Source organism: Hemiscyllium ocellatum, chromosome 4 (assembly GCF_020745735.1).
Source record: "Hemiscyllium ocellatum isolate sHemOce1 chromosome 4, sHemOce1.pat.X.cur, whole genome shotgun sequence".
In the NCBI taxonomy this organism is placed as follows: Eukaryota; Metazoa; Chordata; class Chondrichthyes; order Orectolobiformes; family Hemiscylliidae; genus Hemiscyllium; species Hemiscyllium ocellatum.
In genome coordinates, this window is record NC_083404.1 from 89,822,770 (window position 1) to 89,849,293 (window position 26,524).

At 37.9% G+C, this 26,524-nt stretch overlaps 1 protein-coding gene across 2 annotated transcripts in view; it reads left to right on the forward strand.

Moving 5' to 3' along the window:
* The window catches only part of smchd1 (structural maintenance of chromosomes flexible hinge domain containing 1), a 124,375-nt gene that overhangs the window by 49,479 nt on the left and 48,372 nt on the right, over positions 1-26,524 (forward strand). For both annotated transcript variants that reach the window (XM_060823603.1, XM_060823604.1), the window contains exons 23-31: positions 1,685-1,824; positions 2,962-3,096; positions 8,069-8,296; positions 11,256-11,404; positions 13,093-13,181; positions 14,720-14,838; positions 19,147-19,314; positions 21,612-21,737; positions 22,569-22,648. In XM_060823603.1, coding sequence (XP_060679586.1) covers positions 1,685-1,824; positions 2,962-3,096; positions 8,069-8,296; positions 11,256-11,404; positions 13,093-13,181; positions 14,720-14,838; positions 19,147-19,314; positions 21,612-21,737; positions 22,569-22,648 — 1,234 coding nt within the window. The remainder of the gene's footprint in view (positions 1-1,684; positions 1,825-2,961; positions 3,097-8,068; positions 8,297-11,255; positions 11,405-13,092; positions 13,182-14,719; positions 14,839-19,146; positions 19,315-21,611; positions 21,738-22,568; positions 22,649-26,524) is intronic.

A 26,524-nucleotide genomic window follows, 5' to 3' on the forward strand; every position in this document is an offset into this window, starting at 1 on the left:
TTTCATGTCTATGAAATTTTGTTTGTGCATTTACAAATGATGGCATTTATGTCCATTTGTAATTGAATTATTCTGGATTGGTTGGTTGCCATATATGGTGTAGTCAAGAAGGTGATTGCATAGCCTACCTGCCATATTTTAGCATGTCACTGAAGCAGTCAGTGGGACACTCCTCTTTAGCAAGGGCCACAAATTCTCTCAATTCTGTACTACTGTCTGCTGCAATTTACCTTTCCTGATCAGTATAGTTGTTGGCATTCCTACAGTTCCAAATGCCATAAGATTGACCTTTCTCTTTGTATATAATACAAACTCATGGAAAACCTTAAGGTGGTCACTCTTGATGCTCAAAAATGCATAATTTACCTTAAAGGTTTGAGAAATAGGTGAAGTCAACTGTTTCACGCTGCTACTCTATTAGTAATACAAGTGATGTTTGCTCTGAGCAGGATGCTGTTATCAAGCCAAACCTAGATATGAGTATCTGAATTTCAGTACTAGTGTGATGCCCAATGTCTACACTGCATACCAAAAAATTAACTGGTCATATCAAACAGCGTGCTCCTTCAGCTGCCCTCAGCAATTAAGGTACTGGCAATACCCAATCAACCTATGCTTGCAAAACTCACAACACTATGTCTAAAATCAGATGTGATTCTGCAATTGGATGGTGTTTGCTCGATAATCCTGAATTATGTATGAGAATTATGCTGACATCCAATTTAAGATTAACTCGGGGTCACAAGGTGGCAGACTTGAGTGAATTGGAAGTGACATGTTAACATGCATGGCTCTATTCTTTGCAAACAGTAACATGTATATGCAGTGTGGTTGTCTTAATGCAACAAAATAGGTAACAACTATTCACTAGTTCACATCTCAGGGTATTGCTGTGACCAATCAGAGTAAATCTACCTGGCTTAAAAGTTTAAAAAGCCCAGCTCCTAACTTTTGGCATTAGTGGGTCCATTCTCCATGTTGACTCGTGTGTCAATCAGAGTCCACTTGCCAATCAATCAGCATTGTCCTGTCATGTAGTACAAATGTTGGTTTCCTATTGAATTTGTACTACGCAGTATAGTGATGAATGCAGGAGAAAAACTCCAGCAAACTTTACTTTCCAGCAATACTCAATTTAAGAAATATTCTAAAAATTTTGGAACAGTATTAAATGTAAAAGTATGTAATTTATTTACACACCTAAAAAATCTCGTCAGATAGCTCCCTCCTATGTTTGATATTTCATGCTGAAAGTACCTTTTTATTTTGCTGATCTGCGGGTGAGTGAGTGACCCAATGTAATAATGAGTCGGAGCAACTATTTTGGTTATTCATCTTGCTTGTAAATTAGTTTTGCAAAACACAGCAATATGTTGCATTGAACCACAGTGCCTTTGGCAAGATAAGATAAACTGTGAAATTTATCACAACTTGCTATTTGAAGAGCTTTACTAAAAATACATTCAAGTAATGTCTGTGACAAAATGCGGCTTAAGTGATTGTTTTGCTAAGTTCGATGAACTGTCAAGATTCTGCTCATATTCAGGTGTGAAGATCCTGGAGAGGTTTTGTTGCCTGTGGTTTACAGCTCAACACTGGAGAACAGGATGGAAGAACATTTAAGGGGATGAAAAAATTGAAAATTCTTGCAATGCAGAGCCTTTAATACTGTTTTTTATTGTAGGTCCACCTCGTGAGCTGAGCATTAAGCCAGATTCTAATAAAGTGGTTATTGAAAATGGAACCACCTTCCCTTTCCAAGCTGAAGTGCTGGATGAAGCAGGAAATATTACAGCGCAGCCCAAATTGGTGGTACATTGCAAGGTAAGTGAAATCTTCAGTTGAACTCGTGATCTTTGATTTTTTTTTGTTTTTAATGTCACCATTACCTATTCGCCTGATCTGTCTTCCTGTCCAGTATTTTGTAATGTAACTGAATCAAGTAGTTAGAATAATAAGAAATCGACATCACAGAAAAATGCCCTTCAGCCCATTGAGGCTGTGCTGGTAAGCCCTTCCTGATGACCTGCTGCGCTTTACCAGCAACACATTTTCAGCTCTTGCCTTTGTCATCAGTCTCCCTTTTGGGGCCTTATCAAAAGCCTTGCTGAAGTCCAAATAGACTGCACCTTACTCTCATGTGCACACCCGTTGGATAGATGTAAACTCCCCATAAAACTGTTGTTGATTAATCCCTGCTTCTCCAAATGTAGATTAATTCGTTTCCTCAGAATTGCTTCTGATAGTTTCTCCATCACTGAGGTTAAACTGACTGGATGTAATTTCCTGGCTCATCTCTTGTTCCCTCTTTGAATGATGGAACAACATTGGCTGTCCTCAAGTCCTCTGGCACCTGTCCTATAGCTTGAGAGGAATTGAAAATTATTTCAGTGCCACTTGTATTTCTTTCTCACACCTTGGAACAGTTTGGTAAACATTTTATCCAGACCTGGAGATTTATCCAGTTTTAAACCTGCCAAACTGCTGTCAACTAATTCATCCTATCTGTCTGTGTTGATTTCTTCAAGCATATCAGCGTTCCTCTCCTTGAGTTCTTCATCCACATTGTTGCTCTCATTCATGGACACCGACACACAGTATTCATTCAGAATGCTACATACATCCTCTAGCTCCATTCACAAATTTCCACTGTAATCCTTAATAGGCCCTATTCTTTATCAGATCCAGCCCCTGATACCCTCATCCCGTGCATGAAAAGCTAACAAAAAGCCTTTTGTTTCAGATACTGATTTGAGTCATTTTACTTTAGTACACAACAAAAGATTCCATCATTTTGGACTTTTTTGGAACTAAAGCAAAAAGAGAGATGGTTATAATTACTGTCTCTTCAGTTTTTTGAGTTTACGGGCTATACATACTATTTTATCAATTATTTTGATATCTCATCATTATTTACCTATATTACTTTGTGCTTTAATTATTTGTATACTTTCTTTTCAGTTTCTTGGTGCCCCAAATTTGCCTGTGTATACAGTGGATTGTAGTAACACTGGTACGGGAATTTTAACTGGCCCCGTGATACATGTACAGAATATTAAGAAAGACCAAACGCTGAAAGCAAGAATTGAGATATCAGTAAGAATTTATTCTTGATTTAATTTTCTAATCATTAATAAGTTAACAAAGAGCTGTTTTAAAAATTTGTTTGGTATCTTCTTGGAGCTACTTTGATGAATTATTACATCCACCTGTTGCTATCATGTTACATTTGGGTTATTAGTTTGCACTTACTGGAGAGCGAGGTTTTACAGAGAAACTAATGTGAAAACCAGGGAAGTTGAGTTACACTTTGTTTGTGGTCTATACTGAAGCAAAGTTTGACCTAAGTAGAACGGAGTTTCTTCACAAGTTTGTCTTTGATTTTAATTAAGCAAGTGTTGGAAAATAGTTAAGTATGTGAAATGAGATAGGTTAAGTATATGATGTGGATTATTTATATAGTATTGAAAATTTCAATTCATGTTTGCACAATAGTAAATTCTATTCACTCAACCTGATGCAAAGTAATAGCTGAAGGCACTGGATGCTCCAAAGACTGTGTACCCTAACAATATTCCAGCAATAGCGGTAGGTTTGTGCTCCAGGATTATCTGTGAACTAAAAAAGCTGTTCTGGTACCTTATAGTTAGGCTATAAGGTCCATTGAGTCTGCTCTTCTGTTTAATGATGGCTGATATGCTTCTCAACCCCATTCTCTTGTCACCTTCCTGTAACGTTTGATCATCTTACTATCAAGAACTTATCTCTGTCTTAAATACTTCGCTTGGCCTCCACATCCTTCAGTGGCAATGAGTTCCACAGATTCACCACTCTCTGATTGAAGAAATCCCCCCTCATCTCAGTTTTAAGGGATGTCCCTTCACTCTGAGGTTGTGACTTCTGGTCCTAGAGGCTCATACCAGTGGAGCCACCATCTACATGTCCTTTCTATCCAGGTGTCTCAGTATTTTGTAAGTTTCAGTGAGATCCCTTCTCATCCATTGAGTACAGATCCAGAGTCCTTCTCCACTTCTCATATGACAAGTCCTTCATTCCTGGGATCATTCTTGGAACCTCCACTGGATACTTTCTAATGCTAGCACTTTCCAAACTGCACATAATATTTCACAAAATATCTGACCAGAGCCTTTTGCAACCTCAGCGGTACGTCCCTGCTGTTTTATTCTAGCGCTCTTAAATTTGATGTTGCATTTACTTTCCTTAATGCCAACTGAACCAGCATGTTAACCTTAAGGAAGTCCTGAACTACGACCCTCAAGTCCCTTGTGCTTCAGATTTCTGAAGCCTTTTCTTGTTTAGAAAATGGGCTATGCCTCTTCTTCCCACCAAAATGCATCACTTCACATGTTCCCATGATGCGTTCTGTCTGCCACTTTGCTCATTCTCCTAGCTTATTCAAGTCCTTCTGCAGCCTTCCCACTACCTTGACATAACCTGTTCCTCCATCTATCTTTGTGACATCTGCACACATAGCAACAATGTTCTGTTTCTTCATCCAGGTTGTTAATGCATAACATAAATAATTGTGGTCCCAACACAGTCTAGTCATCAAGTGCCTTCCCAAAACATCTCTATGGTCACTCTGCCTTCTGCTAGTCAGTCAATCCTCCATTCACGTCAGTATCCTGCCCCTAACACCATTGCCTCTTATCCGAGTTAGCAATCTCCAGAATGGCAACTTGTCGAAGGTTTCCCGGAAGTCCAAATAGATTATGCCCATTTGTTCTCCCTCTTCAAATTTCCTTGGTACTTCCTCAAAGAATTTTAACAGATTTGTCAGGCATGACCTCCCCATGTTGTAGTGTTGGAAGCTCAGATTCTTGGTTCTTTAATTGAGCTAGAGTTCCTTAAGCAACCATGCAAAAGATGTGGTCACTATAAACTACATAGGGGTCCACCAGTTGCCAAATCTTGCAGGCCTTTAATATGTATTTTTTTTAAAGCTTCCTACTAATCCTTTAGTTTGGAATCTGCAAATATTTCTCCGATTCACTTTCCATCTGAAAACAATCTATAACTAATAGTCAAGTTAGCAGCCAATAACAACCAGTGACCTTCACGGTTTTCTTGTGATGTCACTGTTTTGTGCTGGATGTCCGATCATGGGCTTCAATTTAGCCTGTAAAAATACCTGACAGCCGAAAAGCCAAAAAAGCAAGCAAAATGCACTTCTTCCTTTCTGTAATTCCTGTGCTGCTTCCATAGTTTTTGAACTGTATGCTCTCGTGGTCCATGTGTCAATCTGGATGTGATCTCTCCTTCCTTCCCATGTAAAGCTTACTCCAGCTGCAGCTCAGTCACACGCAGTTGGTGATACTTCGTGTTGGCTTGCACATGGTATGTCCATGACTTCACATCCTGGAAGACCAACACTCCCCTTGTCCTTTTGGCAAGTCAGAAGGGCCATCGCTGAAGGAGTTCCTCAGGCAGTGTGTGATGTCCAAAACTATCTTCAGCTATTTCATCAATGACCTTCCCTCCATCATAAGGTTAAAAGTCTGGATCTATGCAATCCAGCAAAATGTTTAGAACCACACATGTCTCTAGTATTAAAAACAGCTCATATTCATATACAACAAGACTTGGAAAGCATCAAAGCATGGGCTGTTAAGTGGCAAGTAACATTCATGCCTCTCAAATGCCACATATGCTTCCTCATGGGAGACTGGTTAGCAAGGTTAGATCTCTTGGAATTCTGTAGGCATCTGAATACAGAACTGACTTGAAGGTAGAGGGTGGTGGTGGAAGGTTGCTTTCAGACTGGAGGCCTCTGACCAGTGGTGTGCCACAAAGATCCATGCTGTGTCCACTGCTTTTTGTCATTTACATAAATGATTTGGATGTGAATCTAGGAGGTATAGTTAGTATGTTTTCAGATGACACCAAAATTGGAGGTGTAGTGGACAGCGAAGGAGGTTACCTGAGAGAACAATGGGATCTTGATCAGATGAGTTGAAGAGTGACAGAAGGGGTTTAATTTAGATAAATGTGATATGCTGTATTTAAGAAAAGCAGATCAGAGCAGGGATTACACACTTAATGGTAAGGTCTTAGGGAGTGTTGCTGAATAAAGAGACCTTGAAGTTCAGGTTCATAGTTCCATGAAAGTAGAGTTGGAGGTAGATAGGATAATGAAGAAGGCATTTGGTATGCTTTCCTTTATTGGTCAGAGCATTGAGTATAGGAGTTGGGAGGTCAAGTTGAGGCTGTACAGGACATTGGTTCAACCACGTTTGGAATATTGCGGGTAATTCGGTCTCCTTCCTATTGGAAGGATTTGCCAGGATTAGAGGATTTGAGCTGTAGGAAGAGGCTGAATAAGCAGCAGCTCTTTTCCCTGGAGGGTTGGAGGTTGAGGGATGACCTTATAGAGGTCAATAAAATCATGAGGGACATGGATAGGATAAATAGACAAGGTCTTTACCCTAGCGAAGGGAAGTCCAGAACTAGAGGGCATAGTTTTAGGATGAGAGGGGAAACATATAAAAGAGACCTAAGGGGCAACCTTTTCACAGAGGGTGGTACGTGTATGGAATGACCTGCTAGAGGAAGTGGAGGAGGCTGGTACAATTACAGCATTTAAAAGGCATCTGGATGGGTATATGAATAGGAAGGGTATAGAGGTATATGGACCAAGTGCTGGTAAATGAGACTAGATTCGGTTTGGATATCTGGTCAGCATGGACAAGGTGGATTGAAGGATCTGTTTCCATGCTGTCCATCTCTATGATTCTGACTCCACGAGTGATGGATATGTTTGATTTTGTTTAACAGTCATTATTTGATACTTCTGTTGCACAAATGTTACTTGTCACTTATTGGCCAAAACCTAGATATTGTTCAGTTCTTGCTACATATCGGTATGAACTGCTGCAGTATCTGAGATCTCATCATTGGTGCTGAACATTTTTCAGACATTGGCGAACATTCCCACTTCTGAATGATGTACTCTGCGCACATTCCCACGTTTAACTTCCTCATAAAGAGAAGCTCACTGAAGCAGCTGGAGTTGAATAAGCCATATATTAGCATGATTTTCTACTGTGTCTAATGAAATGCAGATCTTTTGATATTTCTAAAAAAAAAGTCAAAATAACGAAATAATATTGCCTCTTGCCCTAATACGAAATTCTGAATGATACCACTATATATTTGCATTCTCTCACCAATCACTCACCAATACACTCCTTGTGTATCAGAGCTACCACTGTCTCTTTAAACCTACGTGTTTTGATTTTGCCAGCATATCTACAATATATTAAGATTTTTCAGATTTGTTTGGATATCATTTGCATATTGTGAAATACAGTACGTTTAACTCTGCTTCATTACTTCCATGAATATACTAGCTGTACACGTTGCAGTTTAAAAATCTGCTATTATTAATTGTTATTTTATGAAGTGACGATTTTGTTTTGGATTTTGTCTCAAAATTCCCCATTGTTGCTGTTGGAATGTCTGTCACTGAGTTTAACAGTCATTGCTTCTTTTTAGAGCAGAGTGTAGCAATTTAAGATAATTGTTGCAAATGTTGAGAGCAGTAAAGGAATTGAAACTCATAGAAAAAATAACAATATAATCCTCATTTGGATGATAATTGGGCACTTACAGAATACGTTCTACCAATTGAATGAAGACATACAAAATTGCCCAAAACTTAGCCTTTGGATATTCATAATGATGGATGTGGATTCTGCTCAAGAAAGGAGCGAAGGATGAACTAGGAAATCAGGCTAATGTCACTAATTGTTAACGTATTTTGTTTGAAATTTGAAGTTGCATTTGTTGTCCTAATTAACAGTTTTATTCTACGCATGAAATTTTGTGAATACATATACTTCCATTATCCACCAGGCAATTGTTGGGGATAGATCTACTTACATTGATTCCATTATTTAACGTTTTACATTCTGAAATCCTTAAATACTATAACACTCCAAGAAAAATATTCATTATATCAGGATGTTTTATAGCATTTTGCTTTTAAGATTACTACTTCTTTGTCTAATTTGTATTCAACAAAAAATGTTTGGTTCTCAATGTACAGAGCTGTAAAGATGTGCCAGCAGTGGAGAAGATAATTAAATTGCTACCTAGCACTCAAGTTACAAAGCTTCAGATCTTCAGCATAGATGGGCAAAAAGCAATTCCTATTAAACATCAGGATGAAATTGACTGGATTGCTGGAGACGTAATTCACCATCTTATCTTTCGGATGTATGATGAAGGCGATCGGCAGATTGTTGTTAATTCATCACTCGCAGAGAAAATTAAGGTAGACGTAGGATTCTTACTAATCTTTACTAGAAATCTCTTTCAAATATTTGTATTATATTTTTAGCTTAAAATGCCACATTCAATATACAACTGCACAAATATCACTGCAGAAGACGATTTGGTCATCATAGTCAAAATGTGTGGCGCTGGAAAAGCACAGCTGGTCAGGCAGTGTCCAAACAGCAGGAAAGTCAATGTTTCGAGCATAAGCTCTTCATTGGGAATTAATTGGCTCTTCATTGGCTCGAAATATTGACTCTCCTGCACCTCGGATGTTGCTTGACCAACTGTGTATTTCTAGCACCTCACTTTTTGACTCTGATCTCCAGCATATGCAGTCCTCACTTTCTCCTATTTGATGGTCATGCCTGTGGCATTGGGAGCTCTTAAGGTTGAACATAGACATCTAAAGGACTTGACAATTCATTTGTGTAATTCCAGCAAATTAATGGGTCATAGCTACCGATCAGAAATATTGTTGTACATGTTGCTGCTGATTATGGTGATCATTGCATGCATACCTTCCTTCACCCGTCCGGCTGGGGCTTCAGATCCCAGACTGAGGGCAGCAATCCACTAGAAAGTTAGTGAAAATTTGGGGCTTGGATACCATTTTTTTCACCCATCAGCTACTATATTCATGTAAGTTTTTAAGAGTAGGTGCCTGGATGATAGTGGTTGGTAATATGTGGTGAGAGGTGGATTGTGAAATCTTGAGTGGTGGGGCAGGGAACATTTGGTTATATTGTGTTAATCTGTGTTATGTCAGCAATTAACAGTATAGAACATTACAGAACAGTACTGGCCCTTTGGCCCTTAATGTTGCAACGACCTGTGGGACTAATCTGAAGCCCATCTAATTTACACTATTCCATTCTCGTTCCTATGCCTATCCAATGACAATTTAATTGCCCTTGAAGTTGACACATCTAGTACTGTTCCAGGCAGTGCGTTCCATGCCTCTACTACTACGAATAAAGAAACTCCCTCTGACATCTGACCTATATCTGTCACCCGTCAATTTGAAGCTATGTCCCTTCGTGCTAGCCATTGCCATCTGAGGAAAAAGGCTCTCACTATCCAACCTATCTTATTTGTCACCTCTCAACCACCTTCTCTCTAACGAAAACAGTATCAAGTCCCTCATCCTTTCCTCGTAAGACTTTCCCTCCATACCAGGCAACATCCCAGTAAATCTCCTGTGAACCCTTTCCAAAACTTCCATATCCTTCCTATAATATGGTCACCAGAACTGTATGCAATACTCCAAATGTGACCGCACCAGAATTTTGTGCAACTACAGCATGATCTCAGGGTTCCGAAGCTCAGTTCCTCTACCAATAAAAGCTAGTATGTCGTATACCTTCTTAACAACCCTATCAACCTGGGTAACAACTTTCAAGGATTTATGTACTTGGACACCGAGATCTCTGCTCATAACACTACCAAGAATCTTACCATTAGCCCAGTACTCCTTAATCCTGTTGCACCTTCCAAAGTGAACCACTTCACACCTTTTCACATTAAACTCCATTTGCCACATCTCAGCCCAGCTCTGCAGCTTATCTAATTCTCTGTAACCTACAAAATCCTTTGTCACTCTACCAACCTTAGTGTCTTCTGCAAATTTACTAACCCATCCTTCTATGCCCTATCCAAGTCATTTGTAAAAATGACAAACAACAATGGCCCCAAAACAGATTCTTGCCGTACCCACGAGTAACTGAACTCCAGGATGAACATTTCCCATTAACCACTACTCCGTCTTCTTTCAGCTAGCCAAGTTCTGATCCAAATCACTAAATCACCCTCATTCCCATGCCTTCGTATTTTGTGAAATAGCCAACAGTGGGGAAATTTATCAAATGCCTTACTGAAATCCAAATACCCCACATCAACCTCTTTTCCCTCATCCACCTGTTTGGTTACCTTCTCAAAGAATTCAACAAGGTTTGTGAGACATGACCTACCCTTCACAAAACAGTGTTGACTATCCCTAATCAACTTATTCCTTTCTAGATGGTTATAAATCCTATTTCTTATAACCCTTTCCAACACTTTACCAACAACCGAAGTAAGGCTCTCAGGTCTGTAATTTCCAGGGTTGTCTCCACTCCTTCTCTTGAACAAGCGAACAACGTTTGCGATCTTCCAGTCTCCTGGCACTATTCCTGGAGACAATGACAACATAAAGATCAAAGCCAAAGGCTCTGCAATCCCCCCACTCCATCCCCATCTTCCCAGAGAATCCTAGGATAAATCCCATTCAGTCCAGGCAGCTTATCTATTTTCACACTTTCCAGAATTGCTAACACCTCCTCCTTATGCACCTCAGTCCCATCTAGTCAAGTAGCCTGTATCTCAGTATAGCAATTTCTCAGAAAGTAATACTTATTTAAAATAGGCAAGTTACTGGATACTGCAAAGGCTGTCTGGCCTGGCAACATTCTAGTATTTAGTGCTAAAGACTTAACTTAACCTGGAGAACCAACCAAATTGTTCTATCACAGTTGCAATGTTGTCACGTACATTCAGAAGCCTTTACTTCCGAAACTTAGTTATTTAGAACTGTTTTCTACCTATTTGTTTGATCAAGCAGATTTAAGTGCATTTTATCATAGTATCAAACCTGTTTCGTTACCACCGTTGCAAAATCTGAATCAGAAACACATTGTATATTTTCTGTAAATGTTGTCTTCCAACTCATTCCTTTAATTTTTTTATATTGTTCCTGCTCAAAAACTTAATTCAATTTCTTCTTTAGTAAAATGTCATTTATTTTTCCCTGTTGCTGGTTCGATTGGAAAAAAAAAGTGAAGATTTCAAATTAATATATTTTCAACCAGAAGAACATGGCTAAACTGAAGCTCCAATATATTGCAGAAAATCACAGCAATCTACATGTTGTTTCTTTGCTCAAATGGCCTCAATAATTTAATTAAACATCTTAAATGTAGGTCAACTGGACCCCTCGGGTAAATAGAGAACACTTAATTCAAGGATTGTTGCCTGATGTTAAAGTACCATGCTCCATTAAGGATGTGCGCTACTGTCAGGTCTCATACCAAGATGATCACATTTCATTGGAAAGTGCATTTACAGTCAAGTAAGCTGAAAAACTCTTTATTTTGTATCTTTGTTCAATTTTTTAAAACATCTGGTCAGTTAAATATATAATTAAAACAATGCAAATACTCAGCAGGCTTGGTGGCATGAGTTGGCATTTCTACTTTGTGGCAGTTTAACAGTGAAATGTACAGTTCGGTTGTAAGCAGTTGCAAGAATGAATGGAACAGTTATTTTTCAGAAACAATTACTCTCTTTCTGTTCCCACGCTGTAATTTGTATTTAACTAGTTAATGAGTTATACAGTGTGCACCATGGGTTTCCTTGTACAGTGCATAGCATAGAATATATAATAACAAGTAAAATCTGTATTTGTATGATATCCTATCATATCTCAAACATGAACTTCAAAGAAATTTTATTCTGAACTGCAGTGGTTATGCAGCCAAACACAGCTATTTTGCTGTTTTTGAGATATTGAGTGCAATGAAATGAATCAGAGGTCAATTTATTTTTGAGTCAACAAGGGCACTAAGAAGGCTTCTATTTATTGCTATGAAGTCTTCAGCAATTTTACATCCATAAACTAGGTAAAGGCTTATCCTGATGTAGTCATTATCCGAAGGACAGCAGTGCAGCACTCTCTGACATTGCATTTTTGTGCTTCATTCATGGAGTCAGCTGGAACCTTCAAACCTCTGAGACAATGTTTTTGAACCAAACTTGAGAAACTGATTTTCGAGGTCAAAAACGCAAATCTTGTTTTAGGATCTTAGGATTTTTAATTGTACTTTGGCTATCCAGAGTTTGTAAAAAATAAGAACGTAGTAGCAAAACTTCCAACTTGAGGTCATGGTGGGTGTTCTTTGGTGCTAAGGAAAGTTGGCTTATGAACCCTATTGTGTGGTGTTTCTTGTAAAACTGTCACGTTTGTTTTATGACACACACTGGAATTGATTTCTGAATATTGTTTATTTTCAGAAGTATAGCAAAGTTTTTAATTAACCGGCACCTTTGGAACCAGGAGTGTGCCAGTTGATTAAATATGCCGGTTGATCAAGAGATCCATGGAACAAATGTAAAAACACACATGAAATAATAAAATGCAATGCAGAGGATATACCTATCACTGTTATTTACAACATAAATCACTTAAATAATAATGCAACTTTGCTTTACATAAAACTTATTGGCAGAGAACTTTAACCGCAACTGACTGCTTGGACATCGTGGAGATCGTGATATTACAGTAAACTTTTGATATTTTAGATATATAATTTTTTTTGCCGGCTTACTGAGAGTACTGGTTCTCAGGGTGCTGTTTAAAACAAAGTTTGCTGTAGTATGATATAGCAATGTAAAAGGAAAGTTTGAAAGGTATTAAAGAGCAAATCAAATTCTTAAAAACTAGAAATAAGGAAGAGAAATTAGTGATAGTACAACTAACGTGGAAATGGAGCCACTAGCATTTTTCAAACTTTCTGGCCAAGCTCTACTGACATTTTTATTTTTAATAATTTATTTGGTATCAAACTGATTTAGTTGGACCATCTTTACGGGAATTATGAAACTTGTGTTTAAATTAATCTTCAGTGGAAGATTGCTGTTGATTTGTTATATTGTGACCTAGTATTTGTCGTAACAGGTTAAAAACCTGAATCTTGGCAGAAATGCAGTTAAGGAAAAGTTAACTTTTCAACTAATAGTGTAATTTATAACTTTGTTTAGGCCACAGCCAGATGAACCTAGACTTTTGAAATGTTCATTGAAAGGATTAAGTACTGTTCAGATGGGTGAAGAGCTACAAGGAGAAATACGTAAGTTCTGTAATTTTAATTTTATTTTCCATAATTATACAAAGTATTTTGTTTGCTATTTAATTTTAAAATTTCTACTTCTGAAACCTTGGGGTTAAAAGCAGCCTGACTCCTAATATGATAAATTAGACAAGATGGTGTAATATTCAACTTTTTCTGATTGCACCATTGAACGAACTGTTAGTTAAAGCAACTAGTAAGCTATTCCATTAAAACTATAACAGATTGTCATAATTGAAGATAGCAAGTGTACAGGCCTAAACACAAATGTTTGAATTCCTGATCAGTATGGAGATCTGCTGGATCTTGTCATCTGTTTAATTTCTGTGTTCAAGATGTAGAGTTCAGTTATTGTTGAAGATGATGGAATTTCTATGCTTTTAACACATTATGTTTTGCATGCAAAATCTTCGAGTAAAAAGTGAGGTCTGCAGATGCTGGAGATCAGAGCTGAAAATGTGTTGCTGGTTAAAGCACAGCAGGTTAGGCAGCATCCAAGGAACAGGAAATTCGACGTTTCGGGCCAGAGCCCTTCTTCTTTCCTGATGAAGGGCTCTGGCCCGAAACGTCGAATTTCCAGTTCCTTGGATGCTGCCTAACCTGCTGTGCTTTAACCAGCAACACGTTTTCAGCTCATGCAAAATTACAACCCATCCTCATGTGGGGAGGACAGAATGACTAAGCAAAATCAATAGAGGCATTGGTCCTTTTCGATTTCACCCCATTGATGTTTGTGAAGATTTGTTCAAAATCATATATCGTAGTTTGTTTGTTCATTCGTTGTAATAGTGGTTGCATGCAAGCATCTTCAACTTTCAGTTTGTGTCCTTGCTATGAAGGCTGTCAGTTTTATTTATTTTAACTACTTCTGCCCATGACCAAAACATGATATCTTTTTATTTTGGTGTGAACTGTACCTGTTTGTAGCTTGTATTTTGTTGTGAACTTCCTCATATCTGTAAGAGGATAAAATTCACTTCATATTTTTAATTTGTTTATGTTTAAATTTCTTACAGCTCTTCCTTAGACTTATTCTTTTAAGTGGCCTTGTTACATTTTTAAAAAACCCTGAAATTTCAGTGCTTTTTTATTTGTTGTTTCAAGCTTCCGTACTGTTTCTTACAGTTCGGTCACTGCATGCTTTAGGTCACAGTATACTTTTATAGCATTCTGGGAAATGTTACATTGCCTGATTTTTAAGGGCTATTGTTGGATTTCCTTATTGAAATTCTCAGCATAGGGAGAACTTAAAGTCACGGAATGAAAGTTAAATTAAAATTAATTTTTAATGTCTTCTCATTACTTAATTGTCACAACATAAAATAAATTGAATTCTATCACTGTTCTAGGAACAAAGGAACTCAGGTGGATATTTTTTCAAGTTTGGAAAAGATGTTGTGCAACGGAAAAATTGCAAATTTTAATTGGAGCATAATGCCTTACTCAGTGTTGTATTATAACTATGAATCTTTTTTCATGGCTAATTGAGAATGATTTGTTAAAGTTCCTCTTTAATGTAAAATATTTTCACTTCTCAGATGCAACACTTTCTGACCGACATGGCAATCAGATTCAAACCCTGACATCATCATGTGTAGACTTATTGGGAGTAGCTGGAGAAGGATTGGACAAAAGTAAACTGAAAGTGACTTGGCAGGTATATCAAATATTCAAATTTCAAGAAACGTAGCAAGGAGGTGTTACTATTCATTTGAATTGAGTTCGGCACTTAGAACGTTGTAAAATTTCTTCTACGTTATAGTTGATAGGCCATTAATTTCACAAACCATAGCCATCCATCATTCAGTCCAAAGGAAGAAAGGCAAGGTTATTCAACCAGAGGTTGAGGGAGTGGTAAGTGTGCCCATTTTACAAGAACGGAATTTGCCATCATTGTAATATGACCTCCTGTTACATGTAATTAAGTTTGATCTAGTTTTGTTGTTAACATGGCAGTAATTTTCACAGTACTGTCCTTGCGTAAAATGTTATTTCTCACTTTTAGAATCCTTGCATTAAGCTCTAGCGGTTTGACTTTATCTATAAATTCTGAGCAAGTACTTGTATACGTTTCATATCCAATATTTTGGCCTGGCCTTTAAAATTTGAAGTGGAATTTCATTGTGGAGCAATTTATTTTCTGAATCAAATTCTTGGGGTAAATCTGGACCATACTTTATTCCAGTAAAGTTTTATTCAGTGAGTATTAGAATTAAAGTTGTTTGTCTTGAATATATCCTTATGTATGTGTCTACGCAATGCGGCATCATTACGTATCCCTAACCTGTGAGAATTCAACTTCAGAGATAATATTATGAGATTCTCTTTGTATCTTGTTGTGATGGAGTTTGAGTCTTCTAAGTCCAATAGTGCGCCTGCATACTGATGGTCAGTAAAGTCTAACGTACACTATTTTGTTATCAGAGACATCCAGTGCACAAAAGTTTCCACATTTTCCAACTCACGTTTGTTAAGTTTTTGCCCATTCATTTAACCTGTTCATATCACTCTGCAGACTCTGTCATCCCCAACACAAGCCTTCCCATATATTTTTACAAACCTGGTGATTGTACATTCAAGCCAATACTGACCCTTGCAGCATTCCACCCCTTGCAGGATGTGATCACTGAAAATGCCACCCTTAATCAGAACTCTGTCTTATGTTAGTTAGCCAATCTACTATTTCCAACACAGTGGGCTTTAATTAAGTAGTTTTGTGTGTGGTAATTTACCAAGTGCCTTCTATAAATCCAAATATTGTGTTCAATGCTTCCCCTTTATGTATCCTGCTTGTTACCACTTCAAAGAATTCTAACACATTTGTCAGGCATGATTTTCCTTTGTGAAGCCACACTTACTGCTTGACTACATATTTCTGATCTGCTATTACATTCTTTATAATAATATTCTCTCAATAACAGATGTTAAGCTATAATTACCTGTTTTTGTTGTCCTCCCTTTTTAAATAAAGGTATCACACTGGCAATTTTTGCAATCCTGCTGGGACCTTTTCATTTTTTTGGACGATTACTACCCGTGCATCCACTATATCTGTAGCTACTACTATTTAATATTCTTGGATATATCCCATCACCACCATGGGACTTGCTGGTCTTTGGCCTCGTTCATTGCCCCTGTACCTTTTCTCTAGTGATAAGTTTTGCTTATTTTGTCGTCTCCTTTTGACCCACGATAAATTAATATTTTTGGATTGCCATTAGTATCTTGTAGTGTGAAGGCACACAAAGTATTTATTCAGTTGCTATGCCATTTCTTGGTTTCCAATTATTATTTCTTCAGCCTCTCTCGAAGGGACTCATGTTAACTTTGGAACTTCCCCCCCCCCCCCCCCTTTTTATTCACTTAAATAAGTTCTTGTTGTGAGTCTCAGGTTTACACCCAAAGTTTTTTTTTATTATTTTTGTTTTCTTTTTGCTTTTAAAACTTTAGTAATCCTCAGGCTCTGCCACATTATGTGGTTTTAATTTCAATTTTATGTTATTCTTAAGTTCCCTGGTTAACCATGATTGGCTCATACCCTGTCTAGAATTCTTCTTTATCACTGGAGTATGTCTTTGTGATCCATGAACTATTTTCTCAAATGTCTGCCAATGTTTCCAACCATCTTTGCTGTTAAATCCTTTTCCAGTTCACTCCACCTAGGTCTGCCCTCATTCCTTTGTACTTGCTCTTATTTCAGCTTAGCGCAGTTTTTAAAAAATTATTGTTCATTTGTGGGATGAGGGTGTTGCTGGTTGGCCAACCAGTATTTATTGCTGTCTCTAGTTGGCATTGAGGTAATAGTGAACTTCTTGAACTGCTGCAGTTCATCTGCTGTGGGAAGCACTTCCAGGATTTTGACTCAGTGACGCTGAAGGGACAGTGATGTGTATTTCCAAGTCAGAGGGGTGAGTGGCTTGGAGGGTAACTTGCAGATGGTGATGTTCCCAAGTATCTGCTGTCATTGTATCTCCAAATGGAAGTGGTTGTAGGTTTGCAAGCTGCTGACTCAGAACCTTTCATGAATTTCCACAGTGCATTTTGTAGATAGTATGCACTGCTACATCAATGATCGAGACACAAAACGGCACCACATCCACAAGTGATCAAACTAATTGCTTCTTTACTGTTAGAGTTGTACTCATGCAGGCAAGTGACAAATATTCCTACTTGGGTCTTGTAGCTGGTGGACAGGCTTTGGGGATTCAGGTAATGAGTTTCCTGGTGCAAGATTCCTAGCTTCTGACCTGATCTTGTAACATCTGTAATCAGTTATTTCTAATTGCTTCAAAACTCTCAGCTGAGATCTGTGCTTTAATCCTGATTGCTGTGATTTAGGTAGCCATCTTGACAATTGCCGATGCCCACTGTTGTAGCATTCTCGCCCTTCACTTTTCTGTCCCTCCATCTCAATTGCCTCCTTTGAGACTCTATTTAGCATCATCAAGGATTTTGGTAGGTGGTGTAAAATCTCCATTATGGACAGTTCTATGCTTTATGATGCTTCTGTTATGCACCTTAGATATTTTATTACATTAAAGATGCAATGTAAGTATAGTTTGCTTCTCGAGTCTGTCTGGAATACTGTGCCCTCTGAGATGACAAAATAATGAAGACAGCTCACCATCACCAGCTGAAAGACAACTAACAAAGGCGATAAATGCTGGCCTAGCCAGCAATGCCCATGTTCTATGAGTAATTTTTTTTAACAGATTGATTGTTATTTTTTCCCGTTTTTGGGTTAGCCATGTTTCTTGTGATGTTATGCAGCAAAGTCTTTGTAAAAACAATTGAAAGTAAACCACAATAAGTGATAATCCATTTCTGTTCTGTTAAATTTTCTTTTCTAAGTTAATATTAAATTTATCCGCTACGTCCATCAGACATTACATTCTAACTCATTAAAAATGCTTCTTGTTGCAAAATTCACACTTATATCCGCATTATATTTCATCTGACATTTGCCTTCCATTTCTCCAGTGGCTGTCCTCCTCATATCCGTCGTTATCCTCCTCACTGTTTAGTACATTTTTAAGTTTTCTGTCAGTTGAAATCTTTGAAATTATTCTCTTTATACCTAATTCCAGGACAATAATGTACATCAAGAACAGCATTTGTACTGCTGACTCCCTCTGAGGCACCATTGTATCCTTCCTTCCATTCTTAAAAACATGTCACCATCACACTCTCTGTTTCCTGTCTCTTGGCCCTGGTTTGCACGGGCACTGCTGTTTTATTTCAGATTATTCTTCAATTTTTGTCAACAAATCTATGTTGTTAAAATTATTTCATGAGTAGGGGAGTTGTAAGGGAGATGCCCACTGCCAATGTGAGCTAATTATGAGCTGTGGTCTGAATTTACCTAGATTAGATTACCAAACCAAATTTCCTTTCCTAAAAGATATGAGTGAACTAGGTGGGTTTTAAAACAATTGATGTTTGAAGGTAACATTGTTGAAACTTGCCTAACTTAATTAGATTTAAAGTTCTCCAGCTGCCGTATCCCCAAGCATTAACTGGATTACAAGACCTGTAACATTATCACCATGTCTTATTACCCCTCTGGGGCACGTTATCCAACAACTACATTTGATTCAAATAAAGCATGCTAGTTTTAGTTTTCATTTAAGGTTTGTACAGCTGATCGTAATCCAGAGATGTGTTGGTTAGATGCATTAGCCAGGGTAATAAAGAATAATAGTCTAATTTTAATATTTAAATCAACGCACATGTTTATCATTATCCATAATTAACTCCTCAATGATGTGAACTGATTGTGTGCTAGGTTTCTTGACAAGCTTTTGAGAAAGCTCTAGTACCCTTACAAAGTTTGGTTCTGATGGGTGTGCATAAACTAGTTATAAATCATAAATTGAGAGTAGCAAAACTGGAAAAATAATCTTTAAAATGCGAGACTATGGAAATTAAAGATGTTATATGAATAAGTTTTTTCATGTCTTTGCAGGAAAATACTCAGAATATGGTTGTTCGGGGAATAAAGTTTGTACCTGGAGCCACTGGTCAGAAGGAACTTTGTTTTGCTTGGCGTGATTTTGTGGATTATGTAAGAATTCATCTAACTGCAGGACCCCCAACCCAAATTAGCATCCTTGAATGGGGAAATTCAGAAGAGGTAAGATTGAATAGTTAAATGACTTAAAGTATCCTAAGTCTTTTAAATCCTTTTTAGGAAATTGCTACTTTTGACGTTGCTCTGAAATACGGTGAACTGTAGGGCAATTTTCTAGCCAGCGTTGGATTATTTTATTTACCCTGTAACCTAAGTTTTGTTTAATCTGAAGTACTGATGAAAATTGACTTGTTGAAAATTAGTCTCTTCCCTAGGATGTAGGTAACCATTCAATAAATACCCTGACCTGGCATGTTTAATTGGACAATTTTGGTGCCTGTGTTGGAAGGCATCATGGTTTTAGCAGGGCAAAAGGCATAGTGGTTGATAACAGCTTGCTGTTCCGAGCCTGTGCTTGAGTTTCTTCTAGTTAAGCAAGTGTGATACCTATTTCACCAAATATGTATTATCTGAGGAAAATGTACCTTGTGCAATATTCCTTAGTCTGTAGTGATTGAAAATCTAGTCAAAACAAAATAATCTTTCAAAATGCATTTTATCATTTAAAAATAAGTGGAGGATATGAGCTTTTATAATAACACGGTAGCTCAGTGGTTAGCACTGCTGCCTCACAGCACCAGGGACCCGGGTTCGATCCCAGCCTTGGGCAACTGTCTGTGTGGATATTGCACATTCTCCCCGTGTCTGTGTGGGATTCCTTCAGGTGCTCCAGTTTCCTCCCTAAATCCAAAGATGTGCAGGTTAGGTGAATTGGCCATGCTAAATTGCCCATTATGCCCATAGATGTGTTGGCTAGATGCATTAGTCTAATGTAGAGTAATATGTCGGGGAATGGTTCTGGGTGGGAGACTTTTCAGAGTGTCGGTGTGGACTTGATGGGTCAAAATGCCCTGTGGGGATTCTATGATTCTAATACTGACCACCTGGGAAACATTGCCATTGTGCTCCTCTCCAGTCATAAAACATCATAACTGTCTGTTTTCTGCTGAAGAAGGGCTCATGCCCAAAACGTCGATTCTCCTGCTCCTTGAATGCTTAATGTGCTGGCATGGATTGAGATTTGGTTAGCGTACAGAATGTAAGAATAAGTGGGGCTTTCCTGGAGTAGTGTAACTAGATGAGTACCTGGGGTTAGTGCTTGGGCCCTAGCTATTTCCTGTATAAATACAGTATACTTTATTTCCTGTATAAATACAGTATATTTTATATACATGTATCCATGATTTAGATGAGAAAATTAAATATAATAAAACACTCTCTGATACAGTCAGGAGGAATTAAGAATGATGAGGAAGTAAAGAAGCTTGAAGGTGATTCAGAGTAAGTGGCCAAATACAAGACAGATGCAGATGACATCAATAAGTGTGAAGGAAAATAACAATGGTAGAACACCTTTTAAATAATGATGTACAGAGGGACCTGGGTATCCTTGTAATAAGAGTCATTGAAAGCAAGTGTGCAGGTGCAACAGGCAGTGAGCAGGGCAAATGGTATGCTGGCTTTCATTGTAAGGGGATTTGAGTACAAGAGTAAAGAGTCTTGCTGCAGCTGTTCTGGGCCTTGGTGACACTTGAGTATTGTGTGGAGTTTTGGTCTCCTTGAGTAAGGATATGTATACTTGCTATACAGAGTTCAGCGAAAGTTCACCAAGCTGATGACTGGGATGTCAGGTTTGTGATATGAGGTCAGGAAGAAACCATTTGGAACAGAGATGAAAAATTTCTTCACACAGAATGGTGGCCTTGCAAAATTCGTAATGACTTCTTCCAGTGACTGATGCTAGGTTACTTAGCCTGTAATTTTCTGCTTCCTGTTTCTCTCCTTCCTGGAGAAGCAGCATCGCATTTGTGGTATTTTAATCGGCTGGTTTCTTAGCAAATCTGGTTCCAATCAAAATAACCTTAATGCAGCCACTTGTTTTAATACCAAGGATGCAAGCTATCAGGTACAGAGTACTCTTCAGCCTTTCACCATTTGTTTTCCTCCATACTTTAGTGATTGTTTTAGGTTCCTACCTAGTTGTCTCTTGATTTTCTACTACTGATGGGATATTTTATTGCCTTCTACTATAAAGATAGATACAAAATATTTGTTTAGTCTTTTGCCAATAATGCATTTGTAGGTGTGTATTTAATTTCCATACTTGGGAATGATCTGTGTGTGTATATTTGGATGGTGAATCATTAATGTTTTTGGAAATTCAACTGTGGGATAGGTGATTAGTATGACAATCAACTCAATTTAATGCAGAATTTAATGAAAAGTTCACATTTAGGAAAGAATACTGTACTTGTGTATTGAACTATATGTACCTTAATTGTGCACTTTTATATTTTCAGTCCCTCTCGGTTGTCAATGGTAAGACCATTGATAAGCCTTTGGTTGTACAGCTTTGTGATGCTTGGGGAAATCCTTCTCCTGAGCCTATGATTAAAGTCGTTCTACTAAAAGAAAGTGGCCTAAAGGTAAGGAATTTATTAGTAGCACTTTGGCTTGAACATTTAGAATATATAATACTATGATTATGATGCTCAAAGGAATGAAAATGTAATAGATTTCTCTGCGAGCACTGATTAAATATTGTTGCATGTTTCACAATGCATATGGATATTACTAAAGTGTGAGGCCTTGTGATGTCCAAGAAATGTAGTCCTAATATCTGCTTGCGTACCTTTGGTTTCTTTTCTGAACCTAGATGTTTGCAAAGGGCCTTGGTGAATAAGTCCAGAATCAGAGCACCAAAACCGAATGGAAATGTAAATTAGCATAAATAAAAGTGCTCCTCAATAGTTTTGATTTATGTTTAAGCTTGTCTCCTGATTTATGAAGAAAGTAATATATAATTAAATTCTTGCAGAATTTTGAGTTGTCTATTCAATGTGTAATGTTGAGAGCGAGTGATGGACCTTCTTGCTAACTTCACGTTAATATCAAAGTGGATTCTCAAATAACTTTTTCTGCCTGATGTTTTTGAGGAATTATTTCTTCAATTAACCAAGCTAAATGCTAAAGTTTATTTGAAAGTAACAAATTATATATGTTGAGAGTCGAGTTATAGAAAATAATCTGAAGTTTCTTAGAGGGAGAGTACTGTTTTTTACTGTACTTTCATCATCCCTTTGGACATAATTTCTGCAAAGACTGAGCATCAGTTCTGAAGAGATCGAAAAATTAATTCAGTTTCTTGAAGGTTGTCTTATAATTATAGAGTGTATTGTCCATAAATCATGATGCTGCATATGGATATTAGCAATTACTTGGATTTGAGTAATAAACTTAATTTTCTTTTCCTTCAGCTATCTCCAACCCCACAACTGCAGAAAACGGATGAAAATGGAAGGGCAAGTTTTGGTGTGTTTCAAATTTTTGCAGCAAGGTAGAGCTAAGTAAAATCATTTTAACAGCTTGTATGTTTCCTATTGATCCCAATAATGCAGTAACCCTGTTGCTCCCATTATAATCATAATTGATCAGGCAAATTCTGAATTCTTATTTCCATCTTACTTATCTTTTCCCAAATCTCTCTCTGCCCTTGGCAAAAATAGATGCTAAGAATTTGTCTTTGAAATGCACCTCCTGCTCCCTTGATGCATTCTGCCAATTTGCTGACTGCTGAGTTTCTGTTCCTCGCCCCCAGCTGATGCCCTAACTATTCCCTCTCCTCATACTGCTCAATCTCCTTCAAATCATTGTCCTTTCTTCAAATGACCAAACCTTGACTGCTGTGTCACTGAGAGATGCTAGTCCATTTCCAAACTCCCTTATCTCCCACACCCTTCACATCTTGTCACATTGGTGCTGATCTTTCCTACAATTATACATTTGAAACTCTTCTGTCAAGTTTCTGGCTCATCTATAGTGATGCACATGTCGATATCAAAGCCACTAAATACCTTTATCGTTTATAGCCTATCCCTTCTCATCCTTCTTGACCTATTTGCAGCCTTTCTCCATTGTCCACACCATCATTATCCAACGCGTCATCTCTTCCTAACTAAATGAAACTGCCCAGCATTATTCATTCTGAGAGAATCATCTGTTGGCTTCTCTCTTACTCCTGCACTATAATCTCTGTGGTCTCCCAAGGATCTCCTCTACTACCTGGTGATATCATCTGAAAGTGTGTTAGGTTCCACATGAACTCTATGCACATCTGAGTTCTATTGTGAAGTAACTATTATTGACACCTTATTGAATAACTTTTGTAAATCCAAATACACATCTATCCGCCCTGTTTATTACATCTTGAAAGAGCTCTAATTTGTTAAATTCTATTTTCTTTCATAAACCACGTTAACTCTGCTTGACTTGTACTACGATTATCTTAAATGTCTTTCTGCTTCTCCTTACTGGTGGATTATAATCTTTGTCTGCAGCTCTGGATCAATTACATACTGCCTGTCTGTAGCTGCAGCTTGTCTGGATTCTGCAGCGTGTTTATTAGCACAGTCACTTTGGTCAAGGCTTTTGTCAGTTTCCCAGCATGCCTCATCTATTGTCCATTTTCATAAATCCATATTTTGAGCGGCTCATCTGGTCACACTTTGTATAAATTAGTATATGTTATGGTTAAAACCTTTTAATAAGGGAATCAAAGTTTAGATGAAGAGCGGTGAGGGGAGGCTCACATTAAGCAGAAACATTGGACTATCTGGTTTAAAGGTATTGTTCCTATGCCATGTAACCTATATAACTGTTCGGGGTGGAAGTCAAATATACCTAAAATGATATATAGCTGTTTCATATATACGCAAATCCCAGTTGTTTGTTTTGCCTTCCTTTTACACTTTATTGTTGCATGTCAACTTGCCCCTACTAGCACCAATCTTCTCTATTTATTCCGTAGTTGTCCTGATGGCATTTTTATTACCAAATTAGCTAACGTCTCCAATTCTTGCTGACTGTACCTAGTCCGTATAAATAACAGTGCATTTCTTTACCGAATCCTATTTCTGACCAAAATGCAAAGTTCTCTGCAGTGACCAGGAATCATGTTTGGAGTTGATCAGTAGTTTTTTAAAAAAATATATTTTAAAAAAATTCCAAAGATTTAAAATGATGAATCCAATCATTCTAGTTTGATTTTCAAGAAATGAAGGTACTTTTCTTCGTGTCAGCCCTAAATGATTGATAGCTTATTTTGAAATATTTGCTTGTTCATATTTAAATTTCCCAATGAGGGGGTTATCCACAAATGTCTTCCTTCATATCTTGTTTTTAATTGTCATTCTTTTAAATAGTAGGGAACACAAACTTGAAATCATTCTGTTCTCATGGCCGAACCCCTCATCCCAGGAGTTAATGTAGGAAATCTGAATTGCTCTTCTCAAAAATAAATGTATACCTGTATACAGACCAGAACTTGATAAAGTACTCTAGGTATTATCTCCCTAGTGCTGTTTTATTTACTCCTATAATCCAGTCCTTTTCGCAAAAGCTATCCCAACAATGATATCCATTAATTACTTGCTGTACTTACTTGCTGACTTTCTATGATGCACAAGGATATCCAAGTCTCAAAGATAGAAGACAGAGGGTGGTGGTGGAGGGTAGTTTTTCAGTATGGAGGCCTGTGACCAGTGGAGTGCCACAAGGAACGGTGCTAGCTCCTCATTTTTTGTCATTTACATAAATGATTTGGATGCGAGCATAAGAGGTACAGTTAGTAAGTTTGCAGATGATACCAAAATTGGAGGTGTAGTGGACAGCAAAGAGGGATAGATTATAACAGGATATTGACCAGATGGGCCAATGGGCTGAGAAGTGGCAGATGGAGTTTAATTCTGATAAATGCGGAGTATTGCATTTTGGGAAAGCAAATCTTAGCAGGACGTATATACTTAATGGTAAGGCCCTAAGGAGTGTTGCTGAACAAAGAGACCTTGGAGTGCAGGTTCATAGCTCATTGAAAGTGGAGTTGCAGGGAGATAGGATAGTGAAGGCCGCTTTTGTTATGCTTTCCTTTATTGGTCAGAGTATTGAGTACATGTTGCGGCTGTACAGGATATTGGTTAGGCCACTGTTAGAATATTGCATGCAGTTCTGGCCTCCTTCCTATCAGAAAGATGTTGTGAATCTTAAAAGGGTTCAGAAAAGATTTACAAGGATGTTGCCAGGGTTGGAGGATTTGAGCTATAGGGAGAGGCTGAACAGGCTGGGACTATTTTCTCTGGAGCATCTGAGGCTGAGGGGTGACCTTATGGAGGTTTACAAAATTGAGGGGCTTAGATAGGGTAAATAGACACAGTCTTTTCCCTGGGGTTGGGGAGTCCAGAACGAGAGGCATAGGTTTAGGGTAAGAGGGAAAGATATAAAAAAGACCTAAAGGGCAACTTTTTCACGCACTGTGTGGTATGGGTATGGAATGAGCTCCCAAAGGAAGTGGTGGAGGCTGGTACAATTTCAGCATTTATGAGGCATTTGGATGGGTATATGAATAGGAGGGGTTTGAAGGGATATGGGCCGGGTTCTGGCAGGTGGGACTTGATTGGGTTGGAATATCTGGTCAGCATGGATGTTTTGGACCGAAGGGTCTGTTTCCATGCTGTACATCTGACTCTATGACTCTAAGTCAACATTTTCCAGTCTCTCGTCTTAACACTGACTGTACTTCAAAAGTTTGCGATTGGCTATAAAGCTTTTGGCTGTCCTGTGAAAGGTGCTATATAAATACAAGCAACCTTGTTAAATTTTAATTTTCTATTTTCCTATCCAAGTTCACAATTTAGTTTTTATATTATATCCCACTTGCCATTTTTTTGACCACAGCTTCACAGCTGGTTATCAATCTCAGTTATTGCAACTTTGACAAGCTTGTATACATTACTCCCAGTTTCCACATCTATGACACTGATGTAAATTATAAATAGCTGGAGCTCAACTACTGATCCTAAGTTATGCATTGCCAATCTGAAAATGATCTGTCAGTTCCTGTTTTTTGTTGTCGATCTATTGATCAGTCCATCATAATCCCCAATTTCATGAACCCTAATTTTATATAATATTGTGTGACACCACATGGAGTGCTTTTTTTAAAAAACCTAAAAAATACTCTGTCCATTGATTTCCTTCAGATTACATTTTCAGCGTTTTTTAAATAAAAAAGTTCAACAGATTTATGATCAGCCATTATGTTATCGAATAGCAGAACAAGTTTAAGGGGCCAACTGACCTCCCTGCTTCTGTTCCTTTTGCTTATGGTCTTATTTGCCCAGCATGACTTTTCTTTTCATAAATGGGATTCATGTTATAA